Source organism: Myotis daubentonii, chromosome 9, assembly GCF_963259705.1.
Source record: "Myotis daubentonii chromosome 9, mMyoDau2.1, whole genome shotgun sequence".
NCBI lineage: Eukaryota > Metazoa > Chordata > Mammalia > Chiroptera > Vespertilionidae > Myotis > Myotis daubentonii.
The window spans coordinates 25,010,112-25,024,343 of NC_081848.1; the positions used below are offsets into that span (position 1 = coordinate 25,010,112).

The following is a 14,232-nucleotide window of genomic DNA, read 5'->3' on the forward strand; positions in this document are numbered from 1 at the left end:
ACCATTAATCTATCCTATCTAATAATAGAGAAACATGGTAATTAACTGTAACTTCGCTACCCTTCCCATTGGCTAATCAGGGAGATATGCAAATTAACTGCCAACCAAGATGGCGGCCGGCAGCCAGGCAGCTGAAGCGAACAGGAGGCATGCTTGCTCCAGTGATGGAGGAAGCCAAGGTTCCCCGTCTGCCGCTGCCAGCCTCTGAGCTGCAGTCTAAGAAACAATGTTGCAATTATAGAAGGTAAATAAACCCAGAAACCTGCTTTCAGCCGTCAGAGCTGGAGCGAGCAGGACCGCAACAGTGTTATAATTATAGAACCCAAACAAACCCAGACACCTGCTTTCAGCAGCCGAGGTCTCAGAGCTGGAGCAGAGCCTCAGAGCTAAAGCTGGCTCTCAGCTCCAGTGACAGCCATAGAGGTAAATAAATCCCAGAATAAAAAAAAAAAGAAAAAAAGGAGAGGTTGGGAGCTTCAGTCACCGGCCAGCCTGAAAACGGCCCTCAGCCCCTCACCCCAACTGGCCAGGCACCCCAGTGGGGACGCCCACCCTGAAGGGGGTGTGACCAGCTGCAAACAGCCATTATCCCCTCATCCAGGCTGGCCAGGCACCCAAGTGGGACCCCCACCCTGAAGGGGGTGTGACCAGCTGCAAACAGCCATCATCCCCTCATCCAGGCTGGCCAGGCACCCAAGCGGGACCCCCACCCTGATCTGGGACACCCTTCAGGGCAAACCAGCCGGCCCCCACCCGTGCACCAGGCCTCTATCCTATATAGTAAAAGGGTAATATGCAAACTGACCCTAACAGCAGAAGGACTGGGAATGACTGGTCACTATGACACACACTGACCACCAGGGGGCAGATGCTCAATGCAGGAGCTGCCCCCTGGTGGTCAAGGCGCTCTCACATGGGAGGAGCTCTGTTCAGCCACAAGCCAGGCTGATGGCTGCCAGTACAGCGGTGGTGGTAGGAGCCTCTCCTGCCTCCTCAGCAGCACTAAGGATGTCCGACTGCAGCTTAGGTCTGCTCCCTGCTGGCAAGTGGGCATCCCCCGAGGGCTGCCGGGCTGCCAGAGGGATGTCTGATTGCCATCTTAGGCCCAATTCCCCCGGGGAGGGGACCTAAGCCAGCAGGTGGTCATCCCCTGAGGGGTCCCAGACTGCAAGAGGGCATAGGCCTGGCTGAGGGACCCCCCTCCCCCCGAGTGCACAAATTTTTGTGCACCGGGCCTCTAGTATATATATAAAAGCCTAAGTGACCATCTGACAGGTAACTATGATGTGCACTGACCACCAGACACTCAACGCAGGAGCGGAAACCACAGGCATGGAAACATGGAATAGATTGATAAATCTCAGAGGGAAGGGGAGGGGGCAGGAAGAGATTAACCAACAATCTTATATTCATACTAGAGGCTCAGTGCATGGATTCATGCACCAATGGGGTCCCTTGGCCCGGTCTGCACCCTCTCACAATCCGGGACCCCTTGGAGGATGTCAGAGAGCCAGTTTCAGCCCAATCCCTGCAGGCCAGGCCGAGGGACCCCAAGAGGCACGAATCCATGCACTTTTGGGGCCATGCAGGCCTCTAATCCTATATAACAAAAGGCTAATATGCAAATTGTCCCCTCCACCAGGAGTTCAACCAGGGGGTGGGGCCGGCCAGCCAACTGCCCTTGGCCCCTCCCCAATTGGTCCTGATCAGCCGGACCCCACCCGTGCACGAAGTCATGCATCGGGCCTCTAGTAGTACTATATGATATAATATATATTCATAATATAAAGTTCAAAATAGCCAAGGGTAATCTGTGGTATAAGAAATCAAGACAGCAGCTTACCTTGGGGAGGACTGAGCGGACAGTAATAGTAAGAGTACAAAGGAAGGGTTTATGAAATTCTCTAACATTCTAGTTCTTGACCAGGATGGTGTTTACATGGGGGTGGTTATTGTAATGATAATCACTGAAATAAACACCTATGATTTATGCACTTCTCTGAATATCACACTTTGATATAAAAATAAATACAAGCAAACAAAGAGAGGAGTGGGAGATCCCCCAAAGTAGAAGCTACCTTACTGTCAAGTCCCCAAAATTTGGGTATTAAAGGCAACAGGTATTACAAAAGGATGGTCAGGAAACTAAAAATGGAGAATGTTTAAAACTATGTTCTTGGAACAGATCCCTCCCATCTAGGGACATCCCTGTCCTTCCACATCATCCTCAGAGGAGACTACAAGTTTATTCTTTAGAGAAATCAAATCCAATACATTCTGCATTTGGGGGGAACAGGCCCTAAAAGGTGCAAGGATGGAAGGAGGAGACAGAAGGCCACTGCAAAAAATCAGGGTATTGAGAGAAGGTTTGCACTCTCAACCCAGATCCCGCAGATCTGCTAGCAGCCAGGCTTGTATCAGGCTTGGAGGGATCTTTCTTTGAAGAAACTGAACTATAAACTGATTTAGGGAAAAGAATTACAGATACTAATATGAGGGTCCCCTGTGAAAAGCCAGATTTTCCAATAAAGTTCAGCAGTACATAAGGCCCCCACCTACAGATTTCCAACCAGCCTTTCAGCATCCCACTCCAATATGCAAGCTTTTTGAGAAAGCCTCTAAAATATTAGAAAGAAACAAAAAAGACAAAAAACTCAAACAGAAAAATAGGAACTCAAACAAAAAACGATAAGTATATGAAGTAGATAATATTTTGCCTCCCTGAAAATAGCTGGATGCTATGAAAAAGGAAAGTTAAATCAAGAAAAAGAGCAAGCTTTTAGAAACTATAATTTGATAATAAAAATTCATAAGAAAAGTTAGAAGAATAAGTTGAGGAAACTTTCCCAGAAAGTAAAGTCAAAAGAAAATGAAATGAACTATATAGTAAATTGGAAGATCAATATAGATCATTTCTCAACATTACTTTTTATCATCATCCACCTAAGGAGCTTTTATTTTTATCTTATTTTTTAAAATATATTTTTATTGATTTCAGAGAGGAAGGGAGAGGGAGAGAGACAGAAACATCAGTATGAGAGAGAATCACTGATCAGCTGCCTCCTGCACGCTCCACACTGGGGATAGAGCCTGCAACCTGGGCATGTGCCCTGACCAGGAATCCAACCATGACCTCTTGGTTCACAGGTAGACCTCAACCGTGAGCCATGCCAGCTGGGCACCTAAGGAGCTTTTAGACTTTTTAAAAAATTGCCTCCTGCCCTAACCAGTTTGGTTCAGTGATTACAGCATCGGCCCGAGGACTGAAGGGTCAAGGGCACGTATCATGGTTGCAGGCTCCATCCTCAGCCCTGGTTGGGGTGAGTGTGGGAGGCAACCAAATCAATGTGTCTCTCTCACATCAATGTTTCTCTCTGTCTCTGCCCCTGACTAAAAATCAGTGGAAAAATATCCTCAGGTGAGGATTAACAAACCAACAAAAAAAATTACCTCCCAACTCCATGAAATTTAATAACTATAGATATATTGTATGTCTTTCTATTTACATCTGTACTTTGCTATATAAAAGGAGTAAGACTTAAAAAAAAAAAGGAGTAAGACTTTTTTACCTCCCCAAGAACCAATTTTCATCCCTCTTATTAAAAATGCATGATAGCCCTAACTGGTTTGGCTCAGTGGATAGAGCATCAGCCTGCAGACTGAAGGGTCCCAGGTTCGATTCTGGTCAAGGGCATGTACCTTGGTTGCGGGCGCAACTCCAGTGGGGAGTGTGCAGGAGGCAGCTGATCGATGTTTCTCTCTCATCGATGTTTCTTCTAACTCTCTATCCCTCTCCCTTCCTCTCTGTAAAAAGTCAATGAAATATATTTAAAAAAAAAAAATGCATGATATAGCCCTGGCTGGTTTGCTCAGTGGTTACAGCATCAGTCTATACACTGAAGGGTCTCTTGTTCGATTCCCAGTCAAGGGCACCTACCTTGGTTGCAGGTTTTCAATCCCCAGCCTGGGTTGGGGCGCATATGGAAGACAACCAATTGATGTCTATCTCTCACATCGATGTCTGTCTATCTGTCTCTCCCCCCCTTCCTGTGTCCCTTCCACTCTAAAAATCAGTGGAAAAAATATCCTCAGGTGAGGATTAAAAAAACAAAACAGAAGCATGATATAGGTCATCCAACTTTCTTTCTTTTTTCAGCAAGGCAACTATCTTTACTCCTGCAGAACGGTGCACATGCACATGGTCTGGGAACACACACACACTGAGCGGGCAGTTCACTTGGCTTTTTATTCCTGATGCATGTGATCTGTTCCCTTACTCCTGATTGGAGCTTAGGCTCACAGTCTTTTGCAATTGGCTAATTTAAAGGAAGGGGTGACCTTTGCTGTTTCAAAATGGCAGCCCCCCAACTTTCAACTAAAAGGTGTTTCACAAACAGAAAGAGATGTGACCTCAAATTATATCAGGTATTTAATAAAATATTAGTGTGTGAAGACAGTCAACAGAAGCTTTAAGCAAATGAAAAAAAAAAAAAGGAGACAATTTACTATAGGAAAAGTTTTACAAATAGGAAATATAATCATAGTATACTAATAGTCTCAGCAGTGAAAAATATACATCATGTGTTAATTTAGCTTAAATTTTTCTAAAATCCTCTGCCAACTACAGAGGTAAATGCAAGAAACACTTAAAAGACTTGTAAAGTGACTGCCTCTGGTGAATAGATTAGGGGCAAGGGTATGTAGGGCAGGAAGAAATGCAGTTTTCATGTACCTTTGAGTACTATTTACCTTTTTAAACTCTTTGTAATATTTTGATTAAAAGTATTACCTACAGTGGTGTGATAAAGGCTATAATGAAAGCTCCTAAAGAGCACGAGAGAGATACCTGAGAGTTCAGGAAAAGTTCACTGGACAAGTGGTATAAGCCAACCTCGAAGGAAGGAACAAGATGATGAGGGACCTGGTAGGTGAAGCTAGGGACTCAGAGTTAATTGGAACTTATTCCTTGAATCAAAGGAAAACCACTGAAGAGTTTTAAACAGGGAGAAATAAAGGGAGATTACTCTGAATATATCATGGGAAAATGAATTAAAGCTAGACTGGAACCAGAGAGATTAGGAGATATAGCAGCCATCCAATAAAGAAATAAAGAAATGATGGCCTGAATTAAATGAGTGGTGGTGGGAATGGAAAGAAGTAGACAGATGCCAGAGCTCACCAAGCAGAACTGAGAAGAAATGGTGACTTATTGGGTGTCAGAGAGGTAGATAAGAATGCCAAAACTTGTATCTGAGTACTCTTCACTGAAGAAAGGCTGAAGGACAGGAGGTGGAGGTTGAGGGAACAGTATAAAACTTTCCCTTTTAGACATGAAGGCATTATGAAACCTGAAACATGACTCGTTAAATTGTAGGGATCAATGGTAAAATTTTCCCAGTGCTCAGTGTGAATTAGGAAAAGTATCAATCAATTCCTGAAGCTGTGGTTTTCCAAATAGTGCAAAATAGAAGAAAAACTTCCAAAGCCTAGAATAAATCAAATCATTTTTCTAATATGGCCCCCAGGAGGTCATGGATCAATTCCTGGGCAGGGTACATGCCCAGTTTGCAGGCTCAATGCCCAGTGGGGGATGTGCAGGAGGCAGCTGAATGATTTTCTCACCATTGATGTTTCTATCTCTCTCCCCTCTCTCTTCTTCTCTGAATAAAAATATTTTAAAAAATCTCTCTCTATATAAAAGGCTAATATGCTAAGTGTCCCTCCGCCCGTCCAACTGGTCGCTATGACATGCACTAACCGCCAGGGGCAGCCGCTCAACGCAGGAGCTGCCTGACTGCAGTGACTTGGCAGTGGTGGTTCTCGGAAAATGCACCCTGAAACCAGAGAGGAGGGAGCCCGATTGCTACGCAAGTCCACCTTCAGCCATGGGTTATGTTGTTGCTGGGGCACTTTTGGCCCCGAATCTGGTTTACTGCACACTTGTGTTTGCGTTCCACATCCTGTATGACAGCAACTTTGCAGAGTGCCCTCTCGCACTCCGGGACCCCTCAAGGGATGTTGAAGAACCGATGTCGGCCAAACCCCACAGGATAGGCTGAGGGATCCCACCTGCCTGAGGGACCCCACTCACTCTGCAGACACCAGGGAGGGACCATGGTAGGTTGGTTGCAGGGCATGTTAGGCTCTTTTTGTCCAGTCCTGCCCAGCCACCTTCTAATTAATTTCCTTTCAATGTACACGAATCCGTGCACTGGGTCACTAGTAAATAAATAAAACCCTGACTCTATGTTATAAGTTGCATAAGATATAAAAAGAAAGCAGAAAAGGGATTGATTCTTAAGAATTACTCTTGCCCTGACTATCATGCTCAGTGATTAGAGCACTGGCCTGCACACCAAAGGGTCACGGGTTCAATTCCAGTCAAGGGCATATACCTAATGGACCTAGATTGCAGGTTTGATCCTCAGCCCAAGTTGGGATGCGAGCAGGAGGCAACTAATCAATGTGTCCCTCTCACATTGTTGTTTCTCTCTTTCTCTCCCTGATCTGTTCCACTCTCTCTGAAAATCAATGAAAAAAATACCCTCAGGTGAGGATTATTAAAAAAAAAAATTGCTCTCAATCTCTATTTTCTTTAATTCTTTTAGCCAGAAACAAAGATATAATCTTTTATGGCTAAAGACCAAAATAACTAATACTAATAGAAATATTACCATGTACCTTTCTATTGACAAAGCTAATTTCTCCCTTAAAAAAAGGATTTACTTTGATAAATTTAATCAAGAAAACTATCTGGTGAATCTGAAATCTAAAAATAATCATAAAATTATAATAGCGCTATTTACTAATTATCTCCAAGAGGAATTTTTTAGATAATGGGATCTAGGAAGAAGTACAGTGTAGAAATATACCTAACTCTTCTTAAAGCCAGAATTTTAAGCATAACTATCCTATAAAAGTATAGGCACAATAAAGGTACTGAAGTAGAAAAGCAACAAGGGAAAAGAGAAAAAACTGAGTTATAGCCTAAAGAAACAGGTTTAGAAGGCAGACTTGAAAGAAAGCAGAGGGAATCAAGTGTCAGAATATGGGATAGCGAAGAAATTTTGTCTATAGTAAACTGGTTTCCCCCCATATACTAGTACAAGAAGAAAATCAGTTACCTAATGCCACACTTTTTTTTTCCCCATTGATTTTTAGAGAAAGTGAAAGAGAGAAGGAAAGAGAGAAGTATCGATGTGAGAGAAACACATGCACACGCCCTGATCAGGGCCTGGGCCGAGGAGGAGCCTGCAACCGAGGTATGTGCCCTTGACCGGAATTGAACCCAGGACCTTTTGGTCCACAAGCTGACGCTCTATCCACTGAGCCAAACTGGCTAGGGACCTAATGCCACATTTAAGACCAAATTTTATATACTATTTATAGAAATCATTCTTTTCTTTCCAAAGTTCTCACAGCCAGGCTTCTTCAACAAAAAATTAGCATCCTGAAAAAACTGTCAAATTATTACAAAACCTTATTTTATCAAACCATCTGTTTACCTAGTATAGAAGGTCTGCCACTTGCCGGTGATTCTACCTCTTGTATCGCACTAAGTTCATGTTGGTTCAAGTCCAATCCACATTTAACTTTTGCTACAGGTGGCTTTGAGGCTCTCCTACCCAGTTCTTTGTTCAGATGCTCACCTATTAAGTCAATGATAAATTTATGACAATCTTTTAACATATTGCAAAGTTCTCTTTAATCAGCAAGTTGCAGGAAGTGAAAGCAAAGAATAATCAGTGGAATAATTACAATAAAATCCAATTACCTTACTACTCTGCTTGGTTACTTACCTTCTGAAAACAGCTGATTATCATCAGAGTTGCTCCTGTCTACAGAACTAATCTTTTCATCATCACCTCTTGCTTGGTCTTGGAAATGAGGAAGCCTCTCTCTGAGCATCTGGTGTAAGTCATTTTCAAGAGTGGGCTTACTTGTCTGAAACAGTGGACAGATGATGGTGGGGATGACACAGGAGAAGGGATCATGGGAAGCATTCATTAGAATTATAACTCCCTCTTAAATTAGAACCTCAACCAAATAGACAGTTCCATCAATCACACTATTACAATTTTTTTCCATAGATAAAAATAAGCAAGGTCTCTACTAGTGAAAGGGTGATATATTTCTATTGGGAAGAATAACCACTCACAGCCTTCAACCTAAAACAGCCTCCATTGTACATTTCAATAAGAGACTATTTTCTTGAGTATCTCACTCGGGTTTGTTTTCTCATTACTTTTCCTTTAAATGACTAGTAAATCCCTAGAACTCAAATTCTCATAAACTCAACTGAAGCTTCTTTTGAACATCAAAGATTTATAGAATTCTACTTAGGCTAAATCATAAATTTAGGAAATAGCCTTTTAAAGTAAAATGGACACATTCACATTTAGGATAATATACTCTTATTTCCCATATAGAGAAACTATGAATGTTTGAGTGACCATTTCAGAGTCTTCTCTATAATTCTGTGACAAGAAGCAGGTCCAGCTGTCCATCAGCCTAAAACCATGCCAATTTTGCAACAGGCATTAATAAAGAGGGGACCGATTTTAATTCACATACAAATGTCAACAACATGCTAACAGAAAGCACAAGGTCTGCTATTTGTAGAAGAGAAATTCTAATTGGTTATTTCATAATTTAATCTTCTTACGGTAAGTTCAAAATCCTTTATAACAAAAAGTTCAAAACCCTTTATAACAAAACTTCAAATGACAAGCTACACTTTTTTAAAAAAGTGTTTGCATTTGCTCTAGCTGGTTTGTCTCAGTGGACAGAGTATCGGCCTGCAGATTGAAGGGTCCTGGGTTTGATTCCAGTCAAGGGCACATGCCTGGGTTGGGGGCTCGATCCCCAGTAGGGGGTGTATAGGAGGCAGCCAATTAGTGATTCTCTCTCATCATTGATGTTTCTATCTCTCTCCCCCTCTTCCTTCCTCTCTAAGTAAAAAAATATATTTTTAAAAAGTATTTGCATTTGGTTGTATCAAACTACTGGCTGAAATTAGATGGGTTTCACTTAACTATTAACCGCATAAACACCATGCGAAGTAGTGTTTATGTTTTAATTTCCATATTAAGGTAGAAAATTAAAGCACTCAAGGTCAAACTGCTTATTCTTAATAACTAAGATCTTATTCAGGCCTAAGATGAAAACATTTAGCTTATCTGAGTTGGGTTAACGCCACTGTTTAATTCTTAAGTACTCAAGTTTAATACATACCTGACTGTCTTTAAGGAAATCCTTCAAGGTCTCTTGGTGTTTCTGTATCTGCTGCTGCAATGTGGTTTGTCTCTGTACTAGCAGTTCTTCTTGGGCTTTTTGGCTATAATGCAAAACTTCTCTTTGTAGATCCAACTGCTTCTGAAGTCCCAAGTTATGTTGCTGAGCTAAGTTAGACTGTGAAAAACTTAAAAGTCTCCCTTGAAATTTTGGGATCACAGAATCGCTTAAAGAAACTGTATGTTCATTCCTGGATGAATCTGATTCACAAATGTCTTTATATTTAACTTCAGCAAAAGGTAGTGAAATAAATGAATGTTCTCTTTCCTTGGGTAGAAATAAAGAAGGAACAGTGTTCTCAGAAGATTCACTTTCAATCAACTTACTTCTTCTGGTTAAAAGTAGTTCCTCCTGGGCCTTCTCATCAGAGGGCACCATTTCCTTTTGCAAGTCCAAGTGTGCTGTCAAATCGACTTGCTGAGGCAGACTAGGTTGTGAGAAACTTAAAGGCCTATCCTGTGATCTGGTTGGGAAAGAATTCTGGATTCTTTCAGAGTCAACAGGCAGTGCTACCTGGGATAAGGTTAAAGAGGAGCTAACCTGCTCAGATAATACCCCTTTCTCCAATTTACTTAGTCTTTGTGAAAGCAATTCTTCTTGGGCTTCCTGCCTAAATCGAATGGCTTCCCTTTGTAGATCCAATTGCTGCTGAAGTACCATCAAATCATGATGGTGAGGTTGAATAAAATGCTCAGAAGATAACTTTTCCTCAAATTTATTTTGTCTGGGCAATATAAGCTGAGGTAAAACAGACTGTGATAAACCCAAAAGACTAGCAGGCAATCTTGGTATCTCAGAATGACTTGAGGGGGCTGTATTATCACTCTCAGTTGGGCAAGGTTCTTGGATTCTATCAGATTCAGTTAGAGGTAATGAAGCAAATGAATATTGCACCCTTAGGGGTAAGAAGGAAGAGGTGCCATCCTGCTCAAGAGATATTCCTTCCCTCCACTGACTCTGTTCATGTTCTTCCTGGGCTTTCTGTCTAGACTGGACGATGGCTTCCCTTTGTGCTGCTAACCGTTCTTGAAGCGCCTTCAAATTATCTTGTTGAGGATGGATAAGCTGTGATATCTTCGAAAGCCTATCTTGCAATTCTGGGATCTGAAAATGGTTTGAAGGAATTTTACCATCCCTCTCTGATGAAAGAGGTTCCTGGGTTTTACCATATTCAGAAGGTACTGAAGCAAATGAAAGGTGTCCTAACTGTGGTACAAATGAGGAGGAACCAGTTTGTTCAGAAGATGCATTTCCTTGGGTTTTTTGGCTAACGCGAAGGGCCTCCTGTGTGTCTAGCCATTCTTGGTGTTCCTCTAAATGACCCTGTGAAAATCTCAGAAATCTTTCCTGAAACCTTGGGATCTTAGAATGGCTTAAGGGACCTGCACTGTCACTTGACAAAAATTCCCGGCATCTTTCAGATTCAACTACTTGGGATAGGGATAAAGAGGTGTCAGTCTGCTCAGAAGAAATTCCTTTTTCAAATTCACTTTGGGGTGCTGTCAAATTTTCTTGCTGTGGCAGGCTATGCTGTGGAGAACTGAAAGACTCATCCTGAAATGTTGGGATTACCGAGTGACTTGTGGGAACAGTACTTTCCTTCTCAGACAAATAAGGATTCTCAATTCTTCTGGGCTCTGTTTTAGCAGAAGCTTGCAACGCAACTGAACGTTGAGCACCCATTGGTGGGAATGAAGAACTCATCTGTCCAGACTTACTGTCTCTTAAATCCCTTTGTCTATGTGAAAGTAATTCCATCTGGGCTTCATGCCTCGCCTGAAGAGCATCCCTCTGTGCAGTCAGTTGTTCTTGGAGCAACTTCAAACTATTGTGCAAAGGTAGGAACTGTTGCAGGAAACTCAAAGAGCCATCCTGAGATTTGGGGATTTCAGATTGGGTTGAAAGAAGTCTCTCCTCATTTTTAGATGAACACAGCTCCCAGATTTTTCCAGACTGAGTACCAGCAGAAACGAATGGAGGAAATGTATGCTGAGCTACCTGAGAGGGGAGAGAAGGTGGCTCAGTCTGTTCAGACCATACTCTTCCACCCAGCTCACCCTGTTTATGTACAGGTAATACTTCCTGGGCTTCCCGCCTGGCCTGAATGTTGTCTCTCTGAATATTTAACTGTTCGTGAAGAAATTTTAAATTTTCTTGCTGTGATAAGATAGACTGTGAAAAACCCAAAAGCCTATCCTGAAGTTGTGGGACCCCAGGATGGCCTGAGGAAACTGCAGTGTCAATCTCGGATGGAGAAGGTTCCTGGATTCTCCCTGATTCAGCTTTGGCAGAAGGCAGTGAAGCAAACGAATCCATAGGTACCAATGGAAGGAATACAGAGGTGCCGGTTTGCCCTTCCAAGTCTTTTTGTTTGCCCAAAAGCAATTGTTCCTGGGCTTCCTGTCTGGACCGAAGAACTTCCTTCTGTAGGTCTAACTGCTCTTGGAGAAGCTTCAAATGACCTTTCTGGGCTGTGATGTTCTCTGAGGATGGGAAAGACTCATCCTGCATTTGGCTGATTACAGAGTGGCTTACAGAAACTGTACCTTTGCTCATAGCTGAAAAGGGTTCCTGGATTTTTCCAGATTCAACTTTAGTAGGCAGAGATATAAAAGAATGCTCAGCTAACAGTGGTAGGAATAAAGAAGGTTCCCTTGGCTTAGAAGCTGTATTTTCATTATTCTCTGAGAACATCTGCTGGGACTCTAAAGTTCCAGCTACTTCATTAGCATGCTGCAATATTAGTGGCCCATCATGTGATAAAGTCCTTGAAAATATATGAGAATCTTTAGAAACTGATTTATAGTCTCTCTGCTGTGTTTCAGTCTGTGAAAATTGCTTTGGCTGTTCTTGTGATCCCAAACATTTCTTTGCTAAAACATTTGTTTCTGTTGTCCCTACCTGTCTTTGTGGAAAGCGGTTTTGCCTTGGAACCTGAAAATAATCTTGTTCTAATTGGGGGATCTGTGAGGGTTGTATAGGTTGATATCTATTAGGGCTCAATTTGGGTTGCTGACCTTGATCCCAAAGTTCTGATATAATAGTGGGTCTTTCATATTTCCGTAGTGGGGCTGATACAACAGAATCAGATACTGATGATGCAGCTGGGATGGATGGATGCTTTCCTTTTAGCATAGTCTGATATTGGAGTAATTGTTTCCTGGCTGTTTCAACAGACTGTCTATGAAGCCTACCAAAAATGAACACAAAAACAAAACAAATAAATATTATTTTTTGATTAAAAAATACTCCATATTCTCAAGTGTGTATACATTAAATTCAATAGCAATCGAGGATGGGCCAGAATCATGGTGGAAAAGGAACTATGTTCATACTGCCTGGAGAGAAATCTATCTATATGCTATAATTTTAAGGGAATCCCGATTAGATCTTCATATAAATAATAAACCCGGAAGATGTAGCCACACACTAGAACACATGAATTGTACCCTAGCTAATACCTCTTTTGCTGTAAAAGCTGATGTTGATAGTTGCGAATCATCTGCCTATGACTATCTTCAGCAGTACCTATGGTGCACGATGCTTGAGAAGTTCCAACCTAATAAAAGACAAAGCTACTAATTAAAAGGCAAACCCAGAAACAAGTACTAAAGTATTTAATATGAACTGAAGTTCTATAATTAATTCCATATAGCTTTATTATTATTACTTTTTGAAATAAAAGATTGGTACTTCCACTATTAAGAAACAAAGTCATTTACCATTTTCTTTTAGTGCCAACCAAGTCCAAGAGTTCATCATACCCATTACCTACAAATTATGGTCACATACACTGACACCATCTAGAACAGCGGTTCTCAACCTGTGGGTCGCAACCCCTTTGGGGGTCGAATGACCCTTTCACAGGGGTCGCCTAAGACCATTGGAAAACACATACATAATTACATAATGTTTTTGTGATTAATCACTATGCTTTAATTATGTTCAATTTGTAACAATGAAAATACATCCTGTATATCAGATATTTACATTACGATTCATAACAGTAGCAAAATTACAGTTATGAAGTAGCAACGAAAATAATTTTATGGTTGGGGGTCACCACAACATGAGGAACTGTATTAAAGGGTCGTGGCATTAGGAAGGTTGAGAACCACTGCTCTAGAAGCTGAAAGATGAAAGCGTTTAGGTTTGTATAAACATATATATGAGCTTATATATACAACTTTATATATATACATCTGTACATGATTAAAAGAAAAAAAATTATCAAAAAAGAATGAGAAATGCATTTTACTTTTCTGAATGCTAAGATTTCTTATACTGTATGCCCATCCATTTTGCAGACCTTGATTTAACAGACTTTGGATTTTATGGACAAAATTTCCAGTCTGTATGTCATATGTGAAAATTAAAACCTTGTTAATTTTTAAATGCTTTAAATAAAGATTTGCTTAAAGTTTACTTTTTATTATTAATCCACTGTTATTTTTAACAAATTTTTGCAAATATGCAATATGTTGAAAAAGACACTAGTAATTTTGCTGGCATAAATAAATATTACATAATTCTAACTATAGTCTACATATTTAAATCCACGAGTCACCGCTCATAAATAATGTTCAGCAAATGATTGGCATGTGACCATATCACCTTGCTGTAACTCTAGCATGTCAAACTCGCGGCCCAAAACAAGTATTTTTTTCGGCCCAGCCAATATAACAATATGTAAGAAACATTTTAATAAAAATTTCGTAACTTAACTTTTAAAAATATTCTGTTATATATAATTATTAATGAACTACAATATTCGCTAATGACTGATTGCTATAATCGTGTTGAATGCCATTTCCCCTACGCGCCTTATGCGCAGGCGCACCATTTCTCTCCACTAATACTAACAGCGAATATTTTAGCAGCCGATGGCCACGTCGTCTTGAACTGGCTTGTTTGGTGAGTGCAACAGGGAATACTTTG

General features: G+C 41.2%; 1 protein-coding gene across 9 annotated transcripts in view; it reads right to left on the reverse strand.

The window, feature by feature from the left end:
* Nucleotides 1-14,232, reverse strand: part of CEP295 (centrosomal protein 295) — a 55,880-nt gene that overhangs the window by 14,523 nt on the left and 27,125 nt on the right. For all 9 annotated transcript variants that reach the window (XM_059708152.1, XM_059708147.1, XM_059708146.1 and 6 more), the window contains 4 exons: nt 12,756-12,853; nt 9,235-12,484; nt 7,800-7,944; nt 7,506-7,649 (listed from right to left, as the gene is read on the reverse strand). In XM_059708152.1, coding sequence (XP_059564135.1) covers nt 7,506-7,649; nt 7,800-7,944; nt 9,235-12,484; nt 12,756-12,853 — 3,637 coding nt within the window. The remainder of the gene's footprint in view (nt 1-7,505; nt 7,650-7,799; nt 7,945-9,234; nt 12,485-12,755; nt 12,854-14,232) is intronic.